At 37.8% G+C, this 22907-nt stretch overlaps 2 protein-coding genes and 1 non-coding gene across 3 annotated transcripts; 1 reads left to right on the top strand and 2 right to left on the bottom strand.

Annotated features, from left to right (window-relative positions):
• Positions 1-21: 21 nt before the first annotated feature.
• LOC131304086 (protein CLP1 homolog) lies at positions 22-10627 on the bottom strand. The gene is made up of 10 exons (XM_058331186.1): positions 10215-10627; positions 7462-7530; positions 7246-7338; positions 5893-6134; positions 5573-5711; positions 5403-5459; positions 2395-2529; positions 1996-2231; positions 366-410; positions 22-279 (listed from the first exon to the last, which is right to left on the bottom strand). The coding sequence occupies exons 1-10, from the start codon at positions 10437-10439 to the stop codon at positions 192-194; spliced, it is 1329 nt and encodes a 442-aa protein (XP_058187169.1). The 5' UTR covers positions 10440-10627; the 3' UTR covers positions 22-191.
• A 4350-nt stretch (positions 10628-14977) lies between these two features.
• TRNAA-AGC (transfer RNA alanine (anticodon AGC)) lies at positions 14978-15050 on the bottom strand. Its single transcript has one exon. It is a non-coding gene; the product is annotated as a tRNA-Ala (tRNA).
• An 85-nt stretch (positions 15051-15135) lies between these two features.
• Positions 15136-20935, top strand: LOC131304336 (uncharacterized). The gene is made up of 10 exons (XM_058331555.1): positions 15136-15408; positions 15809-15870; positions 17147-17290; positions 17460-17570; positions 17740-17944; positions 19082-19140; positions 19335-19387; positions 19525-19747; positions 20220-20328; positions 20469-20935. Exons 1-10 carry the CDS (start codon positions 15174-15176, stop codon positions 20732-20734), a joined length of 1467 nt encoding a protein of 488 aa, XP_058187538.1. The 5' UTR covers positions 15136-15173; the 3' UTR covers positions 20735-20935.
• Positions 20936-22907: the final 1972 nt, after the last annotated feature.

Below are 22907 nucleotides of genomic sequence, written 5' to 3'. Positions count from 1 at the left end.
CACCAGTCAACAAGAAGGATATGAAGACTAAAACCTCATATATTAATAGGATGACAAAGCTATAGCATCATTAAATCTCTAGCATTGTCAGTACAAGATTGAAATTACAATATAGACATATTTGGTTGGGTGATAAATTAAATCTAACTGAACAACTTAACCATGTTGAGCTTTCAGCTGAAACTGACCGTCTAGGTTTCAAGCCATGCCAAGCTTCCCATGATCAAGAATCTGCCTGGGAGTTCCCCCGCGGAAGGCGCAAGGTATGTAATTTTCTTCCTGGAAATGATAAGTTATAGAATTAGAACAAACGGCTAATCCATGCATGAATCACATTGAGAAATGCAGAAGTTTTACATTCAAACCTGTCAAAGTCTATTTCAGTGATGCAGATGAACCCGGCAACATTACTGTTGGAAAAAGTAACCAATCAATACATACGATTAAAAAGAGTTGAAATCCTGAATATAACCAAATGGAAAGCTGCAAGTACAATTGGACATTTTTGCCAGCACTTTCCACACAGGCTAGATTGTTTTTGGTTAGTATCTCAACCTTGATGTGAGAACAAAAGCCCCTTATTTGTCCCAGAAAGCAAAATAAGTTAAAGGGCTTTCATTTGTTTACTCTCAACTCTCAAGTTATTCCCAAATGAGAATATTGTACGAGGATAGCGAAAATGGTAGCCACATGCTCACTTCTGAGCATATCCAAGCGATCATACGCTCCTTCCATAGTAGCGGACTGTTTGATTGATAGGATTATACGCCGTTCCAGTTTTGTTTCTGTTTCCCAAAGTACCTTTTCGTGTAATGAACAGTACCAAAACCGAAGATCCATTCCACTTTCCCTTAAACAGTTGTTCTTTTTTTAAAATGATTATTGCTGTAATGACCATATTGCCCCTTCTACCAATTAAATTTCTCATACGCTCTTGTTTTGACGCACATACCAGACAAATGGACCCAGAGACTCCTCTCTCTCTCTCTCTCTCTCTCTCTCTCTCTCTCAACTCTTCATCAGGTTCGGCAGAAGGGCGTAGCCTTACATACGGTGACGAAATATTGCATCCACAATTTGATCTGGAGGATGGAAATTGGTTATCTTCCTCCTGAAAGAGAACTCCGGGAGGTGCTTGGTTTAGACGAATGTTGCATACCCTGCGTGGCTGTTGCTGGTAGTGGTTTTTATGCTCCACGGGGGAGAGAGGGCGGCGAGGGGGAGAGGGATGGGGACTTCTGGAAAGGGGCGAGGGAGGGCTGCGGAGATGAAGGAGGGCTGTGGAGATGAGATAAGGAGGTTTTGGCCGTACACTGGAAGCCCTAGGAGATAAAATGGGGCAAGGACAGTATTGTCATTTCACTCGGAGACTGTGGGGACCAAACACCAAAACGACGTAAAATGGGGCAAGGACAGTATTGTCATTTCACTCGGAGACTGTGGGGACCAAACACCAAAACGACGTCGTTTTGGTCATTACATTTTTAAAAATAGGGAAGGCTCAAGATCTGGAACCAGCCTTCTTTTTGGACAGAAAAATAACTTTTTGTAAAAGTGGAACGGGACCTTAGAGGTGCAAGGCAAATTGTGAATTCCAGTACTAGCATTGAAGTGAATGTTTTACTCACTCGCATCCTTAATTGGAGAAAATGTATCCAATGTTGTCGCTGAACATATAAAGGCTCACCTGAAAATTGGCATTTATGCATAACTGACCCATAGGTCTGATATGAAGTACCATTTGTCAGGGCCATTGTTTTATATTTTCAAGGCTAAAACTCTTCATTGCCTGAGGGGGAGGAGATTGTAAATGCTTGTTTGGAACAATCATCGGGTGAAATACAGAGAGGTTCTTCTAAAGAAAACCCATCAAGGGTTGCAATCGCAATCCCCGACATAGCGCCTAGAGCAGAGGATTAATCAAGTGCTACTCATTGCACTATAGTGATGACATGAACTCTATAAAATATAGGAAAGAAAGATCAGTGCCCATACCTTGAAATAATTTGATCTGGTTCTTTGGCAAATGAAACGGCAAGAACAGCATGGTGCATGTCCTTGCTAATAGTCACATGAACCAATCTAGTAGGGTCTGCAGCAGGCTCTGCACCAATGGGCAGGGCTGAACGTGGAGCCTGTGGTCCACCACCAACTCTATAGATAGACAGATCACTGAAATTTGCGGTATTGGAATGCGGGGAAAAGTCATTTGAAGGGCCATAAAAATATTCCTGGTATGAAAAAATATCTGCCTGATTTAGCTATGGTGTACCAAGGAAACAGAAAAATCAATATATAAGGCAGGAGTGTGACAAATAATCATTCAAGATTCCCACAACTAACAGAGGACTGGCGATTTGCCCAACTTCAAAGACCAAAAACTTTGTTGTTTACCTTTATCCGAAAATGCCTTGCCTTCTTACGGACATTCCCCAGCCTGGTTACGACACCACCTGATTTTTGAAGTTTCACAACATCTACATTAGGCTTGCTTTTCAAAACATCTTTTAGCATGCTGAAAAGTTTCTCCTGCACAGTTTATGTGAGCATAAAAACACGGGCAGTCTGGGGTTAAAATTAAACCTTGGTGGAAAAGGTTCTAAAAGTGAAATTCAAGAAAATATCCGTCATTGGCCCAAGCCAGTTTCCAAGAACTTGACAGCTATGTAGCACGGACACGAATACGGATACGGACACGGGAATTCTAAAAAAATGGGGATACGGACACGGCGGGGGACACGCCACGTGTATAAATAAATAAAAAATAAATATACGTACATATATATAAAAAAAAAATTATGAAACATTGTATATGAATAATTTCACAAATTGTATAAAAAAATTTCAAAGGAAAAATTGCAGTTTAACCCAAATGTTTTGAATAATTTCATATTAACCCCCAAAAATTTTAAAAATATTACATTTTGACCCCTAGCTGTGTCCCCGGCGTGTCCCCAGCCGTGTCCCCTATCAAAAAATAATAAAAATTATTGGACACGCCACGTGGCGTGTCCCGGCCGTGTCCTCGTGTCCAATACGTGGACATGGCGCCCTTTTGGAGTGTCGGTGCTACATAGCTTGACAGTGTATCATTACACGTGTAAATTATTCCTACAAGTAATCCTGTTCGGTTTGGGTTTTGATGGAGGTTTTTGAGAGTAATGAGTGGAAAGAGATAAATAGAGAAAATTTATTGGAGACCATGCCCAGGGGTTTTTAGACCCCAAAACGAACAAGGCCTAGTCTCCATATAATAACTGATCTCATCTGAGAAAACATTGGTGTTAATAGTAAATTAACTCCACTGTTAAGTTTATGTATCTCCTCCGCTGGTAGACTTTGGCACTTAGTTGCACAGATTGGGAGCAGGGGAGCGAGGAAATATAGAAGCTCCTAAGGAGCGTGAAAGGAACGCGTACATATGTTACAAAAAATATGTAGCATAGAATATACAATTTATAAGTACAATCATCTTAGGGAGTAAAAATATGGGCCTAGTCCACCATAACATAAGTGGAAGTAATGGGCAATTGTCAGGCTTGGCAATCGAACCCGCCCCGCCCCGAACGAAGCGGGTTTTCTATAATAATTTCGGGTTTCAGGTCGGGGTTGGGTAAAAAAAAAACCCCGGCCGGGTTTCGGGTAATAGCGGTTTCCGAGACCCTTAAAAAAATCTCTAAAAAAACCTCCCCAAGTTCCTGATCGAATTTTGATAATCCGAGCCGCTTAATGTAATCAAAACGTGATTTTAAGGATACCTATGAGAAATAAGCAAAAAAAATGACAGGAAAAGGCTTCATCTGAACAGTTTTTTATTGAACTTTAATGAACGGTTTAATAAAAAACTGCTCAAATCAAGCCCTTCCCGGTTTTTTTTTTTGCCAATTTCTCGCGGGCACCCTTAAAATCACGTTCTGAACACATTGAGTGACTCGAATCATCAATATTTGATCGGGAACTATGAAATTAAGATTTGGAGGGTTTTTTTAGAGGTTTTTTAAAGGGTCCCTGGAACCGCCCCGTATATATATATATATATATATATATATATATATATATATATATATATATATATATATTTGTAACTCACGTTTTTATAGTAGTAAAGGAATGGATTGTTTTGGTTTTGGGCTAAGCTAAAGGATGGGCCTAATTTTTTACATAGCCCAACAAGCCAACAAAGATCAAATATTCAGTAAATTTACAAACCCTTGTCCCTTCACCCTAGGGTTCAGTGTTGCTCGTCTACTCTTATCTTAAGTGCGGCGATTACAATTTACAAAGTTATGACTTACGAACCAGTGAAACCACCAATCCATCAAGCCTCTAGGCTGAGTTGGCTCTCGCAATGAAACGCCGGTCGCCGGATTCCGTCTCACCAGTTGCCAGATCAGGTTGGCGCTCTCTTACTTTTTTTTTTGATGTATTGAACGTGAGCTTTTTGGATTGGAATGGCTCACTTTTGCACAAAAGTTGGAAAAATTGTCTACGAGTTTTTTGGGGGTTTTATTTTGGATGAACTTGTTGAAATTCTTAGTTTTATTTTCGATGAACTTGTTGCAAGATCACTTGTCGGTTGTTGTTTGTTATTATGATCGAACACTTTCGAGTAGCTAGTTGCTTATGGATTAACTTGTTTGTTTGTGTTATTTTCCTTGGCAAATGGATGAACTTGTTTAGTTGTGTTTGTTGTGTTGTTGAGAAAATCTGAGAATGAATTGTTTCATTGTTGGCTGTATTCTTTTGATGGAGAATTGAAAAAAAAGACGGAGCGGGGCGGGTAAACCAGTCACCCGATAGGGGCGGGTAAACCAGTCACCCGATAGGGGCGGGGGCGGGGGAAATTTCCATTACCCAGTTAGGGTTTGGGACGGGGTCGGGGGAGTTCGGGAATTTTAGGGTCGGGGTCGGGGTACATCAAAACCCGCCCCGCCCCGTTGCCATTCCTAGCTATTGTCACAATATCTGGTTTTTTTCAAGATACCATGCCTAGGGCTATAAATATATGAGGTCATCAAAGACCAATTAATAAAGCCAAGTGATAAATCCCTGTTTCAAAAAACAAGGATCGTACAAAAGCTCCAATCTTCGTGAGGAGTGTGCTCACATCTCCATGGGAGAGGGCTCCTGCCAAGCTCATTAGTTGGGAGCGCAGGAGCACGCTCCTAAGGTGCGAGTGGCAACACTTTAGGAGCTCCCTACGACTAAGCTTTTGCATAGCCACCTGAGAAGGACAAGGTTGCTATGGAACTTGGCCAGTCAACAATGACATCAATGTCCAAATACAATAATCAATTTAAATCAACAATGCATTGGCACACAAACAATCCTATAAAAATCAAAATAAATGCTAAAAGGATATCTCACCAGTCACCACAGAACATACACCATAAAGCATTTACCTGACCCAAAACTAGAACAACATTTGCCTTCAGAGCATCAATTGAATGAAGAAGCAACTGCAGGAGAAAAAAAAAGGATACTTAACAAACCACACCACCCACATCTGCGACATTATCTGAGAATTCCAGCAAACAAGCATGGTATGCAGCAGAGGTTGAAATACAGTTACCTCATAACCAACATTCTCTATCCATCCCATGGTATTGATGACCATGCCCGCAGCCCGAGATTCTGCATTTCCAGCAAACTGTCTCTCCAAAATCTGAGCAAGCTCCTTCACAAGCACCTTGTACAAATCTACATTCGGACTGCAAAGCACTAGTTTTAAGAATATCCATCATACTTGAACACAAAAAAAGCTGACAACTAAATCTAGACAGAGTAGCAAACAAGCTTTTACATTCCTGTGGAACGAATCAGGGAAGGAAACGAATTCCAAGAATAAGAGAAAGAAATAGCTGTCAACTGAGGATGAAAAAAGTTTCTTACCCAGGATTTGGGTGGCCATGGAAGTATACAAGAGGCATTTCAAGAGGGATTCCTTCCACCGGATCAATTGGTAATTCAATTGGGGTAGCAGCAATACATCCAGGAATGGTTATCGATCCTTGGCCAATATCCAAATCAACAAAAGTAGGTTTCCAACCTTGTTTGGCTGCCCAGCTAAGAAGCATTCTCGATAAGGTACTTTTTCCAGAATCTGTAGGTCCCACCACAATTACCCTGGGACCCTGAACCAACAAAAAGTGATGACCATAACAAACAAACTATCTCATGCATGGGTACACTGTATACAGATGGACATGTGGATAGATAACTGGAGAGTTGCATTATATTACAAATGCGCAAAGTTCAGTCCTATGGAACCAAAACAAATTAAAAGAAGAATTGCAAAGTTGAAAACAGAAAGTCATAGAAAACAGCTATGAATGAGAAAAGTACATTCATGCCAGAAAAACTCTATCTCTTCAATCCCCTAAATATCAGAAAACATGATACAATACAAGTACAACTGATGCAAAGCAGGGCTAAGGCAAGGAATTACAAGTCCTACCAATGGAGACCTTTGTTACAAAGCCATTCAATCAAACAAAACTCTATGCTGCAGCACTTCAATAGACAAAACACACCTTTGTATACTCATGTCTTATCTGACATACATCACAATGCAGTTTAAATAACAAATAAATGTGATGGCTATGTTTTGTAGGAGTATTCAATTAACACCAACATATCCTTGTCTGAAAATAATTAGTCAAGTAGACTCAGAAGACATCAAAAGTAGTTGCTTTCTCTCAGTGTCACATTAAAATAAGTAGTACTAACATCGATCCACATGTATGTAAACAAGTTCTATAGCATATTAAACCTTAAGCCCACTGCCCACCTAAACATGTGGTTCCGATCAGAAGTTCCTAGTAAACCAAAGCTCATCGAGGCAGTGGTCTATGAATAACTTCATAAATTAGGTTAACTTCTCTCTCCCTCTTCATAAATTAAGCTTCAAAATGGGAGAAGCTTGGATGTGGACAGTTGAAACTTGAATGTGGGGATGATGCAGCAGTTGAACGTGGGATATGCAGTTAGTTTTTCTCTTCCTTTTTTACTTCTTCGATCCTCCGATTAATGAAGTCAATATGGGAGTTAATATTAAGAAAATTGTAGAAACTTAATTCTTGAAGGATAATAATGGAAAATATTTTTTGTGACACAGCTTCATTCATCAGGTCAAACCAAAAGGGTTGCCCCTTTATATGTTAGAGAATAGATTATACAGTAATATGACTCCCCAATTTTTATCTTTCCTATGGCATATATCCAGTATACAACATGGAATAGTACCTGAGAAAGATCAGAATCAGTAGGTGACGCTTTAGCACGATTTCTTCGTCCTTCCAGCACAGCATGTACATTTACATAGCTAATCATAGGTGTCTAAAACAAAGATGCAGAACACTATTGTCACAAAAAAACTTTTGCCATTCTACTGCTAACAGAAAGAAATACTAGCACAATACCTGATTACAAAGCAAAAATGGTTTGAGAAAACAGGCATACCTCATCTGCTGTATAATCAGTTTCAGTAGCGCCATCCATTTCAATTGTGGCTCCATACCAACTAAAAACCTGAGACATGAAACTGAACACTCATCAACATAAGGCAAAAGAACTTATTTATACATGAAACATCCAAATGGTGATTCATTTGCAAGCATTTTTCCTATTCACCTAGTACAAAACGATAATCTTGCAAGGAATTGGCTCAAAGTCACTTTGATTATGGGCCAGCATGTTATTTCTGAAACATAAGATCCTTCGAGGTGTGAAATCAAATAATTGGTGCCTGATGCAACTAATTTCGTCTGCATGAGTATGAACTTGTGAATATAAACTTCTGCATGCACATGAGAGCGTGCGGGTTCATATCTTTGCTAGCAGAGTAGTAACGAAATCCTTAATAAACATTTGCCTTCCGAACCAATGGTTTACAGGTAATCAGTTTTTGTCAAAACGCCACAGAAGTTATTGGTTTAACTGCCATTACAGGGGCCACGGACACATAGATGCAGCCTAATTGATATGAGCTTTCTAGCATTACAAATATTTACACCACATGAATCACATATTTCTGTTTTTGAATATTTAGTTGAGCAAACACTACATTAGATATACATAAAAAGACAGGTCTGAATGAACCGATTTTAGGGTTCAACTGTCACTGGTTAGGAGACCACAAGGTTTTTTTTTTGTGAACGGCGAAAGAAGAAATATTATTAATCTTTCAAGAATTACAAAGATTAAAGAGGGGAGACCAAACGGCATTACTATGCCAGCCTGCCCCAAGAAGAGGAGATGGCAAGAAGCCAACTCAAGAGAAGAAGAAACCAATTCTGCAAAAGTGTTGATGTCACACGTAACAAAATTGGTTAGCCGCCACTGAGAAAAGAAAGTGAACTGAGAGGCGATTACCTAAACATGATTTTTTGAGTAATATAAACAATTGATATGAGGAAGAATTGAATCCAAAAGACAAACACAAATATAGGCTGTAATGGCTACAAAACTTAAGTGTCACTGTGTCAGATATAAAGAATTAAAGATCAAGATGGGTTAAATTGGAAGCATGTTTCATACTAACTACAAGTGAAATAAAATGTTCTTAAAGCTTGAGGAGGGGCTGCCCCGCAAGTAAAATAAAAACATCTTTCTTAAGTGTAATCCGCCACTACTTGTGCTGTTGTGCATCTATACAAGGGGATGAGATGTATTGAACTTCAACTTTGGATTGCATATATTGTGAGTTATACGAATGTCTTTCCCTCTCTTTGTACACTCTCATCTGTTTGCATTCTCCCTCGCAGCAACTTACCTTCCTATATGGCGGTTACACTCAAGAAAAATCAGAGAACATTGGAGGACCTAAATTTATAGGCCACCAAAAACATTTCCTTTCCAAATAAAATATGCTTTCCTCCTGGATATTCCCCCGTACTTAAATCCATATTAAACAAATCTTTGAATGGCAAGGAATCAACAAGGAGAAGGAAAAACAATATCAAAGGGGAAAATTCCCCAGTGTTTTATTATGTTTTCCCTTTCTATCGATTTTTTATTCGAAAATACATGGACAAAAACGAATCTGCTCGTTATGTTCTTGCATAAACCGCAAAATCATAACTTCATTCAAACTTTGAAACACCAAGACACAACCAAAGGAAGTTTAGGCCTCAAGACCAAATCTTAATTCCTTATTATTTTTTTTTCTCTTGAAATGGTTCCTGAGATGATTTTTCTCCAACATGCAGTGTCCATAAACTAGTTTTTTTATTTGAAAATACATGGACAAAAACGAATCTGCTTGTTATGTTCTTGCATAAACCGCAAAATCATAACTTCATTCAAACTTTGAAACACCAAGACACAACCAAAGGAAGTTTAGGCCTCAAGTCCAAATCTTAATTCCTTATTAAGTTTTTTTTTCTCTTGAAATGGTTCCTGAGATGATTTTTCTCCAACACGCAGTGTCCATAAACTACTAAACAAAGTCGGTTGGTTCCACAAAAAAAGTCACAAGTCCACCAAAAAAGTCACAAGTCCACCAAAAGAGCTGATAAATGAACCAAGCTACTCGAGTTTGAGCTCATGCTTGCTTCAAGATTGGTTTTTTACATAAAGAAACAAATCCAAAAACAATCTTTTTGAAGCTCATTAAGCTTTTAAATGTCCAAAATACTGTTTAAGTTCCATGACGTTGACATCTGGGAATTCATGAGAACGTAATTAGTGATTCAAACAGCAACGTATATTGCTGAGAAAGTAATAATTCGATTCAAGCAGCCACAGAAACTGGGTAGACATAGCATCAAGCCGTAATATGTAATTGTTGTGCAACTTGCAATGGTTCAACTACAAGCTACTACTTTTTTTTTTAATTGGCAACAAGCTACTACTTGGCTCGTTCATTCGGCTTATGACGCATAAAAATACAGGCTACTCGAGACCGACTTGTGTTTGGCTCGATTAAAACTCGCTTGAGATCGGCTCATCTCATAAAAAAGCTAATCTTGAAAATCATTTCAAAGCTCGCTAAGTTTTCAAGCCAAGCTTGAACAAACACCTGCTCAGCTCGTTCGTTTCGTTTATCACCCCTATGTAACACCAGTGGAATCCACAAAGTACATATTTTTGATATATAATTACCAGTACTATGCCAAGTTTACTGCAGTAATTCCCAACAAATCACGTTTCACATGTAAAACACATTGGCTTAATAAGTTAAAATTGAAATTGACCACATTCACTATGCTTACTGCAAATTTGAGGCCTGGAGGGAAACTGAGCCAGATTTCAGGGGCGATTTCGGTGCCGAAGATCTCGGCGGTGCCGGCTAGGATGCGGAGGCGGAGAGGTGAGTCGGGACTGACTTCGATCCTCAGCTCGCACTCTCTCTCGAGCTTCACCTGCCTTGTGCCCGACGGTCCTCCCGCCGCTGCCACTGCAGACGGTGGAGCCACGGCTGAGCCTCCGAAAGCCATGGTCGACGACTTTATGGTGCAGTTTTTTTTCTGCTCTTTGCTCCTCTGAGTTTGATCGTTTGGGGCGAAAAGCAGAGATCTTGCGAGGGTTTTGAGGGTTCTTGCTTGGACTTGGGAGTGAGAATTTCGAAGGGCTGAAGGACCGGTTTGGGGTGGATCCGAAATTAGACCGTTCCAAGAACCGGCCATGAGAAATACTCGTACTAGCTTTGACGGTCAATTAACTCTTTTTGTTAGTATTTTTTTGACGCTCCAAATGTCCAAGTGATAAATCCTAATCTTACTTTACAATTTACACTACTAAGCGATATAATTTCGGTTGACCATTTTTTTTTGTTATAATTGAATGTTCGGGTCAATTTATGAGCATCTTGACTAATTTCGGGTCTAAAAAATTATCGATTGGGCAAACCTCCAGTGGCTTTAAGATTTGGAACATTTGACTTTCGTGGAATTCGAACTTACAACATCTTTAAAGTCAGCTTCTTTGTTGTTGGCCACTTGGCCAAATCCCTTGATTTAATTTCGACTGACTCTTACACTCAAAGTTTTTGAATATTGTATCCTACCAACTGGTATAGACCAGTATGCACTGTTATAGGACATTCACTCCTTTAATTCTCGAGTGATGCTAAAACCACAAACACATACATAAATTCACTCGCATTAAGTGTGGGCCCACACACAATGCACAATTTGCATATTTAGATGTTTCCCACCTGCTCTTCCCCAATATGTACATGATGACTGATGTTCTTGTATATGTAGTACAAGTCAAAAAATGAAGTCATGATTTACATATATGGATGTTTCTCTCTGGAAAAGTTGGAACCATCACCTGACATGGTTTAGAAAAGCTAGAAGATATGTTGAGCAGCAGCTGTTTCAAAGCTCTTCATAGAATCTCCCATGTTCCCATTTTTTAGAATAATACAACAGGGACAGATATATGAAACTACTGTATAATTAACCACCACCACCTGGCACTCCATGGATGTCATTTTGAACTGAAAATTAATTTTATTTCCACAACATTTTGCATACAAACAGTAATGCATGCTTTGGACACAGACCTTAATCCAAAGATTGATAAATAGACGTGTACGTTCAGAGCCGTCTAATGCATGTGGATTTCATAGTGCAGTCGTGAAACTCACGTGCCACGTGAATTTGTGCATCTTGTAATGCCTCCGAACACATCTGTGTTAGAATTTGCGTTCGGACGTCTGTGCTATAACATATTGCTCTTATGCAAAACCCTACAACAAAATATCATGGCTGCCAAATTTGTAACCAGTTGTCATGTCATGCACAAGATTCAGCTAGCACTCAATCTCTTTTTATAGTTCTAACTTCTAATTCATCCACAATTCAGCACTCAATCTCTTTGTATTTTTTCTGTTGTATGTATCATTCCTCAACCCTTTTTTCAACTCATTGCCAAAAGTGGTTCAAATCACAGTCAGAACTCTTACAAATGCATAGCCCTTGAAACCCAAAAGTCCTCCGAATTCCACTATATCTATCACTTCTCAAAGCCACCTTTTCCCTCATAATTTCCTTCAACTCTGCCTCATTTTTTTTTTTTCACTTTAACTCAACAGAGATGAGGAATGATCAGAATTCCTTCCTTGGTGGTCTCTTGTGCATCCATGCTTCTTTCATTGCATCCATCAGCCTAACCTACATTGCCCTGGGACCATCAGAAGCATCTCGTTGCGACGAGAAGTGCTTTTTCCAACTATCAACGATCTTCTACTGCTACTACGTTCTCACCCACGCGAGCTTATTGCACGGTTTTCTGACCCTCGTCGAGGCTAATTCGGACGGCACAGGAGGCGGCTTGGCATTTGCCGCTTGTGTTGTCGCCACCGCGGCTGTTTCGCGCCTTCTGTTTGCATGTGTCGAGTCGATGGGTACTTTTGCCGCCGTCGTCGGGCTTGTCTATGGCACTGCTGTCCATGTTCTTGGATTTTACTTGGCTACCATTCATTGAGACCCAATATCACTTCGGTGTTTGGCTACTGAGAAAGTGTAGGAAAGTGGTAGTTTTATGGGTACGTGGTAAGTAATATGTATCGTTTTTGCTTTAATATAGGGAAGAAGTGAAAGGCAGTTTAGCTTTGATTTCTTGTACGTAGTTCATGAAGCATTATAACAGTCAAATATTCATAAAATTGCAAGAAATTGAATTGATTTTAATATGTATGGAATATACCCTTTGGAGGAATTGTTTGAGGAAAATACTCAACAAACAATTTCCACCAAGCGAAATCCGTAATTTCGACTATTTGTTTAATTACCTCATCACGTTCGACTCCCACTTTTAAGCTGTATTTTTTCTATTTTGTTAATTTCTTTGAGAGAAGACCGTTCCGATACCGATCCAATTTTACGTGACTTTGTAGAGGCTTTTGAAAATGGCAGTCAAATCTCAACACCTTTTACGTACCCACAAATTTGAAAGAAGAATTCAGGAGAGGTGGAGTTGCAGCGAAAAGTGCAAAACAGGCAAGTGGGATTTTGATCTTAGGTTCCCTTTGGAGTGTTTTTACAATCCAGCTTTTGACCTTTTAATTTGATTATTTTGCTAAGAAAATCAGGCTAAAACCGAGTGGGGTTTCCCCGAAAAAATTGTCTATAGTTTAAGGATTTTAGATAAATTATTTTCGCCAAACAAACTTTTAGTTGACGGATCCAATGAGAATGTTCTATCTCGAAATTCGTATTTTTTTTGGGCTTTAACCCAATTATTCCTGTCAGAGCTGGTTTTCGGATTGAAGAAATTTTGAAGTTTTTATTAGCTAATCAAACGTGTTTTGAACGACCTAGATTTATTCCCTCTCTCTCTCCCCTCACTCGACCCTCTCTCTCCTTTTTCTCTCTAAAATATGAACCGTCCAAAATAGATTTGTATGCTTGGTATTACCTATAGGGTACCACATGTATGCTACCCGCCCGGCACCCAAAAACTCAAACATAGAAGAATCACACATATTCATGTATACTGAGATTTCCTGTTGTTGGCATATTCAATATTGGAAGGAGATGGTGTATTATATAACAGTCAAATATTCATAAAATTGCAAGAAATTGGATTGATTTTAATAGGCATGGAACACCCTTTGGAGGAATTGTTTGAGGAAAATACTCAACAAACAATTTCCACCAAGCAAAATCCGTAATTTCAACTGTTTGTTTACCTCGTCACGTTCGATTCCCACTTTGAAGCTGTATTTTTTCTATTTTGTTTCTTTGAGAGAGGACGTTTCCGACACCTACTTAATGTTACGCGACTTTATAGTGGCTTTTGAAGATGTGTTTGGGCAAAATGAAATTATAACGACATAAAAAGTCCGCTTATTAGTTAGAAGCTCCCAAATTGCTTTTGACATAACAACCATATTAACACAACAAAAAGTTTCCATGAAAGATCAAAGAAAAAAAATATACTTTTGACGATAAAAAAAAAACATTTTACCCACCCATTTGAAAGAAGAATTCATGAGTGGTGGAGGAGCAGCGAAAAGTGCAAAACAGGCAAGAGGGATTTTGATCTTAAGTTCCCTTTTGAGTGTTCTTACAATCAAGCTTTTGAAACTTATGATTATTTTGCTAAGAGAATCAGGCTAAAACCACTAAGGGTGGGTTTTCCTTAAAAAAAATTGTCTATAGCTTAAGGATTTTAGACAAATTATTTCCGCTAAACCAACTTTTAGTTGACAGATGCGAGAAAAATGATCTGTCTCGAAATTCGTATTTTTTGGGCTTTAACTCGTTTATTCATGTTAGAGCTAGTTTTCGGATCAAAGAAATATTTAAGTTTTTATTACCTGATCATACCGAATTGTTTACATTCCTTAATCTTGTAAACACGAGGTTGATGTACATGAGAGGAAGAAACACAATCCGTGTTTTTTAATTAATTAATTTATTTATTTATTTATTCCGGGTTTAACCCTTTCTTTGCGGCTAAAATGCTGTTTGGCTGAAACTAGCTTTTTAAAGAGGACAAAAACAAGGCCAACGAAGTCTTATAAATGATACTAAGGACCCGTTCCACTAACCACTTTTTCCAGTTTTTCTTTGATTCTGTCTTTATTTAAATTTTTTTCGTATTTGTTAATCTTGCGCTTCACTTTTTTAGTTTTTTGATTCTTCTTGTCTCGTCTCATCAAATCAAAAAAATAATAGTATTTTTTTTTTACTTTTATCCAAATATTTTGGAAAACAAAAAAAAATTAGACTTTTTTGACTTAAAAGTGGATTCGTCTCACCAAGTCGAATCAATAAGTCACAAAAGTTGGTTGCAAAATTGACAAATGCAAAAAAAAAAAAATTAAATAAGGACAAACCTGACTTTTAGAAAAAGTTGAGTGGAACAAAGTCTAGAAAACCATAACAAAGTCTAAGAGTATGCTGCCGTCAACGTTCCTATCTTTGTAATAATTTTAAATTTGTTTTTGGCCGTTCAAAAAAATAAAAAGTCAAGAAAAAAGAAGAAAACAAAGTCTAGGAAAAGATAGCGTAGACGAGATTGGAGATGCGGGGTATCGATCCCCGTACCTCTCGCATGCTAAGCGAGCGCTCTACCATCTGAGCTACATCCCCAGTTGGTATCGAATATCACTCTCCTTCTTATTTTAACGTTTAAAATCTTTACGACAGAGGAGAGAAGCTCGTTTTTCATCACAGATGTATGGAACATCTCTCTCTCTCTCTCTCTTCGAAAAAATGTTGAGAAGATTACTGCTCCAAGCTTCCACTGACCATCGCCGACGTCTGTTCACACCTCACTCCTCCTCGCTTTTTGGACAACGCTGTTCTTCTTCCTCCTCCACATCGCACTCCCAAATCGAAACCAGTACTTCCGTCGAACACTTGGAGGACTCGAACCAATCCCCCCAAACCACTCCCCAGCCCTCTTCCTCCATCTCCGTCGATCGCTCCGGCTTGTATAATCCACCCGGTACTTCTTTCCCATTCATTTTTTTGCACATGCTTGGATCATCTCCGGCAGTCGTTCCAATTTTTTTCTCAGTTTTGGCTAAAAATTTGAGCAAAAGCTTCATTTCAGGGAGCACTTAAATGGGCTGCTAACCCAAACATAAGCATAAATTTTTTAGTGAAAATTTGAGAGTAAATTTTTTGAGTAAAACTCTTTTTTATGTAGGTTTTTCTTTTGGTAAACAATTTTATATTGGTTTGAGTAAATTACTGGAGTGGATTTTATGTGGTTTTTCTCGTATTTTGGTTTTGAGTCAAAGAATCTGGTAAAAAATTGGGTAGCGGCTGGGGATGTTTTATGGTGTTTTTTTCTTACCTACTGTATTTGGCACGATGAGTTTGAACTGAGCAATTTGGTGCAGAGCATTCTCATGGGCCTTCTTCGGATTCTGAGCTTGTTAAGCATCTCAAAGGCATTATCAAGGTTTGCATTTTCTAACATTTGAGCTCATTTCAATAGTTGTTTTAATTGCTTTAATAGGTGCAATCACTGTAGCTCGTCAATACTAAATCTTTATCTATAGGATCAATTATAACAATCGCACACTCATATTCCGGAAATAAAGAAACAAAGAAATTCCGAGGTAGAACTACCAAAAGAGGATGGGCTCGACAAAACTCAATCGATACAAAATGTATCACGTGGAAATCAACCGTTTGTATGATTCTTTGATAAAAGATAGAAAGAAGTCATAAAAAAAAGGTTGGTTGTTGTAGTGGATTGTGAATTCACCATGCGCGGCTTGGAATCTCATTGTTTGCCCACTCTTATAGAAAAAAGGGGCAATCTATTTTCTTCCCTAGATTTTGTTGCTTCCGCCCTCTTATGTTAGTTCCTCTTTGTCTTCATCTGGTTCTAGATTTTCAGTTTAAATTTCTCAAGAGCAAGAGAACTTAGGAGTTAGGAGAGTCTTTTTGCTTATTTGGATAACAAAGAGAGGAAAATGTTGAGAACGATGAGAAAGCAAGACAGAAGATATCTTTATTGGTGTATTTTGTTTACAGCTCATTTGGGTGAGAAAACACTCACTCCACTTGGTTCTCAACTTTGGGAGTAACTTTTAACTCTCGGCACAGTTTTTAATAAATCTCTCTCTCTATCTCTCTCCACTCATTACCACTCAACTCTCAAAAATAACTTTCTTAGACTTAAACCAAACAAAGCCACTACTCTTTCTTTTCTCTCATTTTCCCAAATTCGAAGTGCCTATAAATCCAATCTGATGTTGATTGATCTCCCCAGATCAGTTTAGTGTGTAGTGTCAAGTTTATTAGCTTAGTTAGTAAGTTGGTTAGTTAGGCTTTTGTTACGGACAGATAGGTCTTCTAAGTCAGTTTGTCTCCAAGCTTTATATACGGGGCTGTATGTAATCCCTGAAGACACAGTGGATAAACAAAATATTTTCAGCTCCTCAATGTCTCAAAGGAGATGGACTGAGGAATTACCAGTGTATATGTGTAGAATTCAAAGAGAGAATTTTTTTGAATTTGCCAAGGATTATGAGTCAGTGCATCATGCTTTACAAGATGTAGAATGCAGATGTGACTAGAATACACCTTGTTATAGAATTTCTTAGAAGACATTATGGCCGATTCAATTTGCGTGGGATGTCCCAAGTGTTAGTCTATTTGTTCTTCTTTGTCTTCTTTTTTCTCCTAATAACTGGGAGTTGAAGTTGTTATCGGTTGTGGTATCTCAGTTCCGTGGCGGGCCCATCTCAGTCGCTGAGTACATGGAGGAAGTTTTGACAAATCCTAAAGCTGGTTTCTACATTAATCGAGATGTTTTTGGCGCAGAAGGTGATTTTATCACCTCTCCGGAAGTGAGTCAAATGTTTGGGGAGGTAATTGGATTTCTATGTGGTCTTCTCTTAGCTTGTAAGGTAGAGTTGAGATAAAAAAGATGGATTTCCGACCGATTTAGTGTGTTATAGTTTGTGAGTGGAATGTTCGATTTATTTAAGATTTGTTACCATAGACTGCTCACATTTCTCTTGGTTACATAACTCCCAGATGATTGGTGTTTGGGCAATGAGTTTGTGGGAACAAATGGGACAGCCTAACAGAATTAAACTAGTTGAGCTGGGTCCAGGAAGAGGAACTCTCATGGCCGATCTTCTACGTGTAAGTAACCTAATACTCATAGCACATATTTGCTAGAGTTCAATACGAGCACTTTGTGTAAGTGGATACCCAGAACGTAAGGTTCAATAAATCTACAGTGCATTTCGTGTGAATCAATATACAGGTTGAATTGATATTCCAACTGAATCTGTGCAACTTTTCTCTGCAGGGAGCATCTAAGTTTAAGAACTTTACAGAATCCTTGAACGTCCACATGGTTGAATGTAGTCCAACCTTACAGAAGCTTCAGTATGGCCACCTGAAGTGTATCGATGAAGATAGTTCTGACGTGAGTGTAGAGAAAAGAACTATAAGTACATTGTCAAGAACCCCTGTTTCATGGCATGCTACACTGGAGCAGGTTCCAGCAGGATGTATGATATTATCTTGAGCTTAATATAAAGAAGTAATGTGCGCAAATGCATGGTGAAATTGTTTGCGTTAACTGATCTTGATTTCATTGTTCTCTTCCACGAATACGCATATCAATATACAGTTTGAATGTCCAATTTGACAATATGTAGATGCTTAACTGTTAGTCCTCTGCTAAGGTATCGTTTTCAAACTCCTGTTACTGGATTCGGGTGCAAAGATAACTCAGGCGAGTCAACTTTTACTTTTGAGTTTGTGAAGCATTGACCAAGTCCTTGAACCATCTACAGAAGTGGGATGCAGGGATATTAGTTATGTACTACTACTCTCTCTCCAATTGCTGTAACTAGGTAGGTTGATTATGATTCGGGATAAGGTTAAGGTAATAAACCAACTCTATATGAACCAGCATAAAACCTAATGTCCTCACTACAAGGCTATGTTTATTATAATTTGGGAATTACATTGAGTTAATAAACCAACTCTTTATAGACCTACAACCGAAAGTTGTTGCTTACATACCCAGTTTCCCACTTAACTGCGTCAGTTGTTTGTCAGTTGGACAGCTGAAACTACAACCTTAGGGCTTAGACAATCTACAATGTGGTCCTTGTTGTCACCATTGCCTCCTCTTCTTTTCATTTTTATCCGTTTTCGGCAGTAGTGTCAAGCTATTTCGGGAAATCCAAAAAGGAAAAGATATTAATACCTATAGCCGACATACGTTAAAAGATTTTGTGTGATGGAAACTCATTTGGGGGAAACTTTGATGTTGGGGGCAAGAGCAATGCTAACAGTTGGTGGATGTGCTGGTATTCTTCAAGTTATTTTGTATCCTCGTAAAGTATTTGTTGAAGACAGCTAAAATCTTTTAAAACCAATTTGAATGGGTCAGCATGCCAAATACTTCATCGAACAAAAAATGGTTACACAAAACACTTGGTTAATTTTGGCAATTAACCTGCTAAAGAATGGGGTTAAAATGTTGATTACTATCTATCCAAATTTTTTGATATCTTTGGTTCAGTTACTTGCATATTGATTTCATACCGTATTTGTTTGTTTAAGGGTTTGAGGAATTGCTGCCTTCTTCTTTCTCTGACCATATGAGTTCTTATGCTCCTTTCTCTCTCTTTCAGTGCCAACAATCATTATTGCCCATGAATTCTTTGATGCTCTACCAGTTCATCAGTTTCAGGTTTGTAGAGTTACTTTCTGTTGCTCGGGTATTTTCAATGGATGTTGTGACTTTTGTTTGCGGCAATAAAGAAACAACATGGTTGCTTTTGGATTTGGTATATATGTTCACTACTAGCTGTTTCTTATCGTACCATATTTCATGGTCTCACACAATTGTATTGTGGACTAAATGATTTTATTATTTGTTGGCAGAGAGCTTCTCGTGGCTGGTGTGAGAAAATGATTGATGTTGCAGAAGATTCATCGTAAAGATTCACTTCCTCATCTATCGCTGTTAGACTCAACGCATGTCTTTATGGACTGGAATTATCCCAACTAGATTCTTTCTAAAGTTGTCCTAAAGCGATTATTGAATAATCATTTAATTTATTTTGGTTGTCAGGTTTAATTTCATTCTCTCCCCCCGACCTACGCCTGCGACCGTGTTTCTCATGAAGCGCTGCAAGTGGGCTGCAGCTGAAGAAATTGCTAAAGTTGGTCAAATTGAGGTTTGTCCAAAAGCGATGGAATTGACTCAAACAATTGCGAATAGAATAAGTTCTGATGGAGGAGGGGCTCTCATTATTGATTATGGCCTCAATGGATTAGTCTCAGACAGTCTTCAGGTCCGGTGCCTTTGGGTTCATTGAAACAACATTTTATGCTGGAATAGACTACATGGTTTTATGGTTAGGATAGATCTTATACATTATGTTATGTTGTTGACATTCTGGGGCTCTCTTTATGAAGAATGCTTGCCGTTCAACTTTTTCCTTTGTCTAAAAAGTCCTTTTTAACATATACACAGGGAAGGCTACAATGTTTTTGGAAAAGGTCTCATTTGGTATCGAGAATGAAAACTGCTTAGCCATTTTCAAGTTATATTAATTTTTACCACTGTTTTCAAATATAAATATGTAGAGCATATGAACATCCATTATAATTTTGCATACTTCATCTACAACATCCAAAAGTACACGCCTGTTGATGAATACTGTTGGGTGCCTTGCATCATTCTTGCATAAACCATAAATTTGCATCGCTTTTCTTGTTTTCTCATTCTAGTTTCGATTTTCTTACACCCATATGCTTTTGCAGGCTATTCGAAAACATAAGTTTGTTGACATATTGGATAACCCTGGGACTGCTGATCTTAGTGCATACGTTGATTTTGCTTCTATAAGGCACTCTGCTGAGGAAGTTTCAGGTGAACACTAAATCTGCTTTTGATCTTCTGTGTTTTCATCAATTTCTTCTTGGGGTAAAAAATGAAAAATTAATGAGCAACTGAGAAGATCGGCTTTAGATAATTTTAGTACTGATTCCATGACATCCAACATTTCGCAGAAGATGTGTCAGTCCATGGGCCAATCACTCAGTCTCAATTTCTTGGTTCTCTCGGGATAAATTTCCGATTTGAAGCACTGCTAGAAAATTGCAAGACGGATGAACAAGAAGAGTCTCTCATGACAGGATATTGGCAGTTGGTGGGTGAAGGTGAAGCCCAGTTTTGGGAAGGTCCCAAAGAGAAGACTCCCATTGGGATGGGTACTCGGTATTTGGCCATGGCTATTGTCAACAAGAAGCAGGGCATTCCAGTTCCATTTCAATAAAGTTTCCTGAAGATGTCATTTGTCTTTATAGCAATAAACCTTCTATTTTCAAGATAACAGAGCTGATTTTGTTTTTGGTATAGTGACCTTTTGAGAAGTGTGTAAAACCATCAATTTTTTTTGGTTATGTTGTCGCGTTAAATGCAGATAACGTCTTTGTTTGTGAAAATATTATCATAATCGAACTGTCGTCTAACCTAATCAGTTGTCTTGTACGTAGTGTTTGGATTAATTTTTTTTTATTTGGTCAAACTGAAATTAGTGTTTGGATTTATGGATTCGGAATAATGGATTTGTTATTCGGGAAGTTAAGATCTGTTTTCCAAGAAGGATTTGAGAGACTTAGATCAATGGAGTTCAAAAAAGTTTGTCTAATAGGTGTTTGATATGAGATTAAATTTTTTACACTGCCAGTGTAAACATTTGTTTTTTCCAAATCAATTATATTACATCACGTTGTCAAAACAGTGGTCTCAATTATTTGAACATGGTGACGTGGAGCAATATAATTAATTTGGATGAAACAAATATTTTATACCAATGGTGTAAAGAATTTAATCTCATTTGGTATTCTCCAACAGATGGCCATCTAGTTCTACTAGTATATGAATTGTGAGAACTGCCATATTTTACCATATCTATATTCCGGGGAGGGGGTCCCGTTCCCCGAAGGAACCGGAGAGGTTCTGCTCAAGGTATCCGTAAGTCTTTTGTGGGTTTACTTCGATGATTGAATATGTTATTTTTAGAAATCATTAAGAACATTAATCATATTGAAAATTATGTTCATCAAATATCAATTTTAGATTTCAAAATAGATTTTATAAATGAAATTTGAATCGCTGATTGAAACTCTTTTTCCACAACATAAAAATGAAATTCTTAGACCCTCACGGGGTGAGCAATAAAAAGAGGAACTTTTTCAGAATCAAAACATTTTCGGTTCAACTCTTCTTATTTTTCATTGGCTCATTCCAATATATTGTGTGATGTTCTTGTCATTCTTTAAATAAAATGAACAAGTTTGAGAAGGATGGAATCAGAGGGTCTAGTGGCGACGGCCGCCACGATAAGAATTTTAGAAAATACAATTATTATATGTGAATTTTTTTTATCCCCAACTAATATAGTCTTGCCGCTGTTAGGTTTTTTTATTTTATTTTTTTATTATATATTAGTGATAAATCTTCTATTTGTTTTCAAGAAAGGAGACCTAAAAAGTATTCCAAAATTAAATTAAATGGGCCACAGTAAAATAATATAAATAATGATGAGTAATTAAGAAAAAAAAACTCCACACTCTAACCTAAAAAATTAAGAGAATTTAATTATAATGTCACTCCTTATATTATCACTCCCGAGAGGGAGTGCAGTTATCAATTTAGAAAATTCATATAGGAATCTGGGAAGTGACATTATAAATTTAGGGAGTGACATTATCGATACCCAAAATTAAAGTTAGTCTTTTTTTGTACTCCATTTGCAAATGACAAATATCATTTACTATAGTTTTTATTATGTTATTTTAATTTTTACTAGAGCAGATAAGTATTAATAATTTAATGCATTTTTTTATTTTTTTTAGTACATATTTCGTCACTGTTAGAATAAAATTTTGGTTCCGTAGTTTTTATTACCAAAATCTCCACAAATTCCACATTTCAATGGCGTGTCTCAGAGTATTTATTTAATCATAGTCGTGTCGCATCATCCGCTATAGCCGTCCAAATGTATACAGTCTTTTTTTTTAGGGGCGGCGGATTCTCTGCCGTCCAACTGTAAAAAATCTGCCGTCCAACTGTAAAAAAATCTTTGCAGTTCAATTAAAGTCGTTCATTTTTGTATCTAACGGTCAAAACTTTTAAAAAAACTCCAGTTCCTGTATTTGTTTTTTAAAATCTCAATCGTTAAAAATGTCATCCGACGGTTGTGAACACTCCAACCGCACCTCTACATGGACTGCAGACAAGTCTGATACTTTTTTTTTTTGGATAGGCAAAAGAAAAATTTATTAATTAATGTGGATGAGATACAAATACAAAGATTAAAGAGAAATACTTATTTTCGGAGCAGCCGGAAACAACTTATTTACAACAGCAATCCATCGCAACAGTCCAAAAGTGCTTTGAATGGTCTGTATTTTAATAAAAAATTTCAAAGGAAAAGTTTAACT

Source organism: Rhododendron vialii, chromosome 10a (genome assembly GCF_030253575.1).
Source record: "Rhododendron vialii isolate Sample 1 chromosome 10a, ASM3025357v1".
NCBI lineage: Eukaryota > Viridiplantae > Streptophyta > Magnoliopsida > Ericales > Ericaceae > Rhododendron > Rhododendron vialii.
Note: the sequence above shows the minus strand (reverse complement) of the source record. Positions and strands in the feature narration are given on the sequence as shown.

Bases quoted from the DNA above. Each gene is read 5' to 3' on its own strand.
- LOC131304086 (XM_058331186.1), bottom strand. From the start codon at position 10,439: ATGGCTTTCGGAGGCTCAGCCGTGGCTCCACCGTCTGCAGTGGCAGCG. The intron at 5,712-5,892 runs GTAAGAAACTTT...AGTGCTTTGCAG, and splicing joins CATGGCCACCCAAATCCTGG to TCCGAATGTAGATTTGTACA. The intron at 280-365 runs GTTTGAATGTAA...TATCATTTCCAG, and splicing joins ACTGAAATAGACTTTGACAG to GAAGAAAATTACATACCTTG.
- LOC131304336 (XM_058331555.1), top strand. From the start codon at position 15,174: ATGTTGAGAAGATTACTGCTCCAAGCTTCCACTGACCATCGCCGACGT. The intron at 15,409-15,808 runs GTACTTCTTTCC...AATTTGGTGCAG, and splicing joins CGGCTTGTATAATCCACCCG to AGCATTCTCATGGGCCTTCT. The intron at 17,571-17,739 runs GTAAGTAACCTA...TTTTCTCTGCAG, and splicing joins TCATGGCCGATCTTCTACGT to GGAGCATCTAAGTTTAAGAA.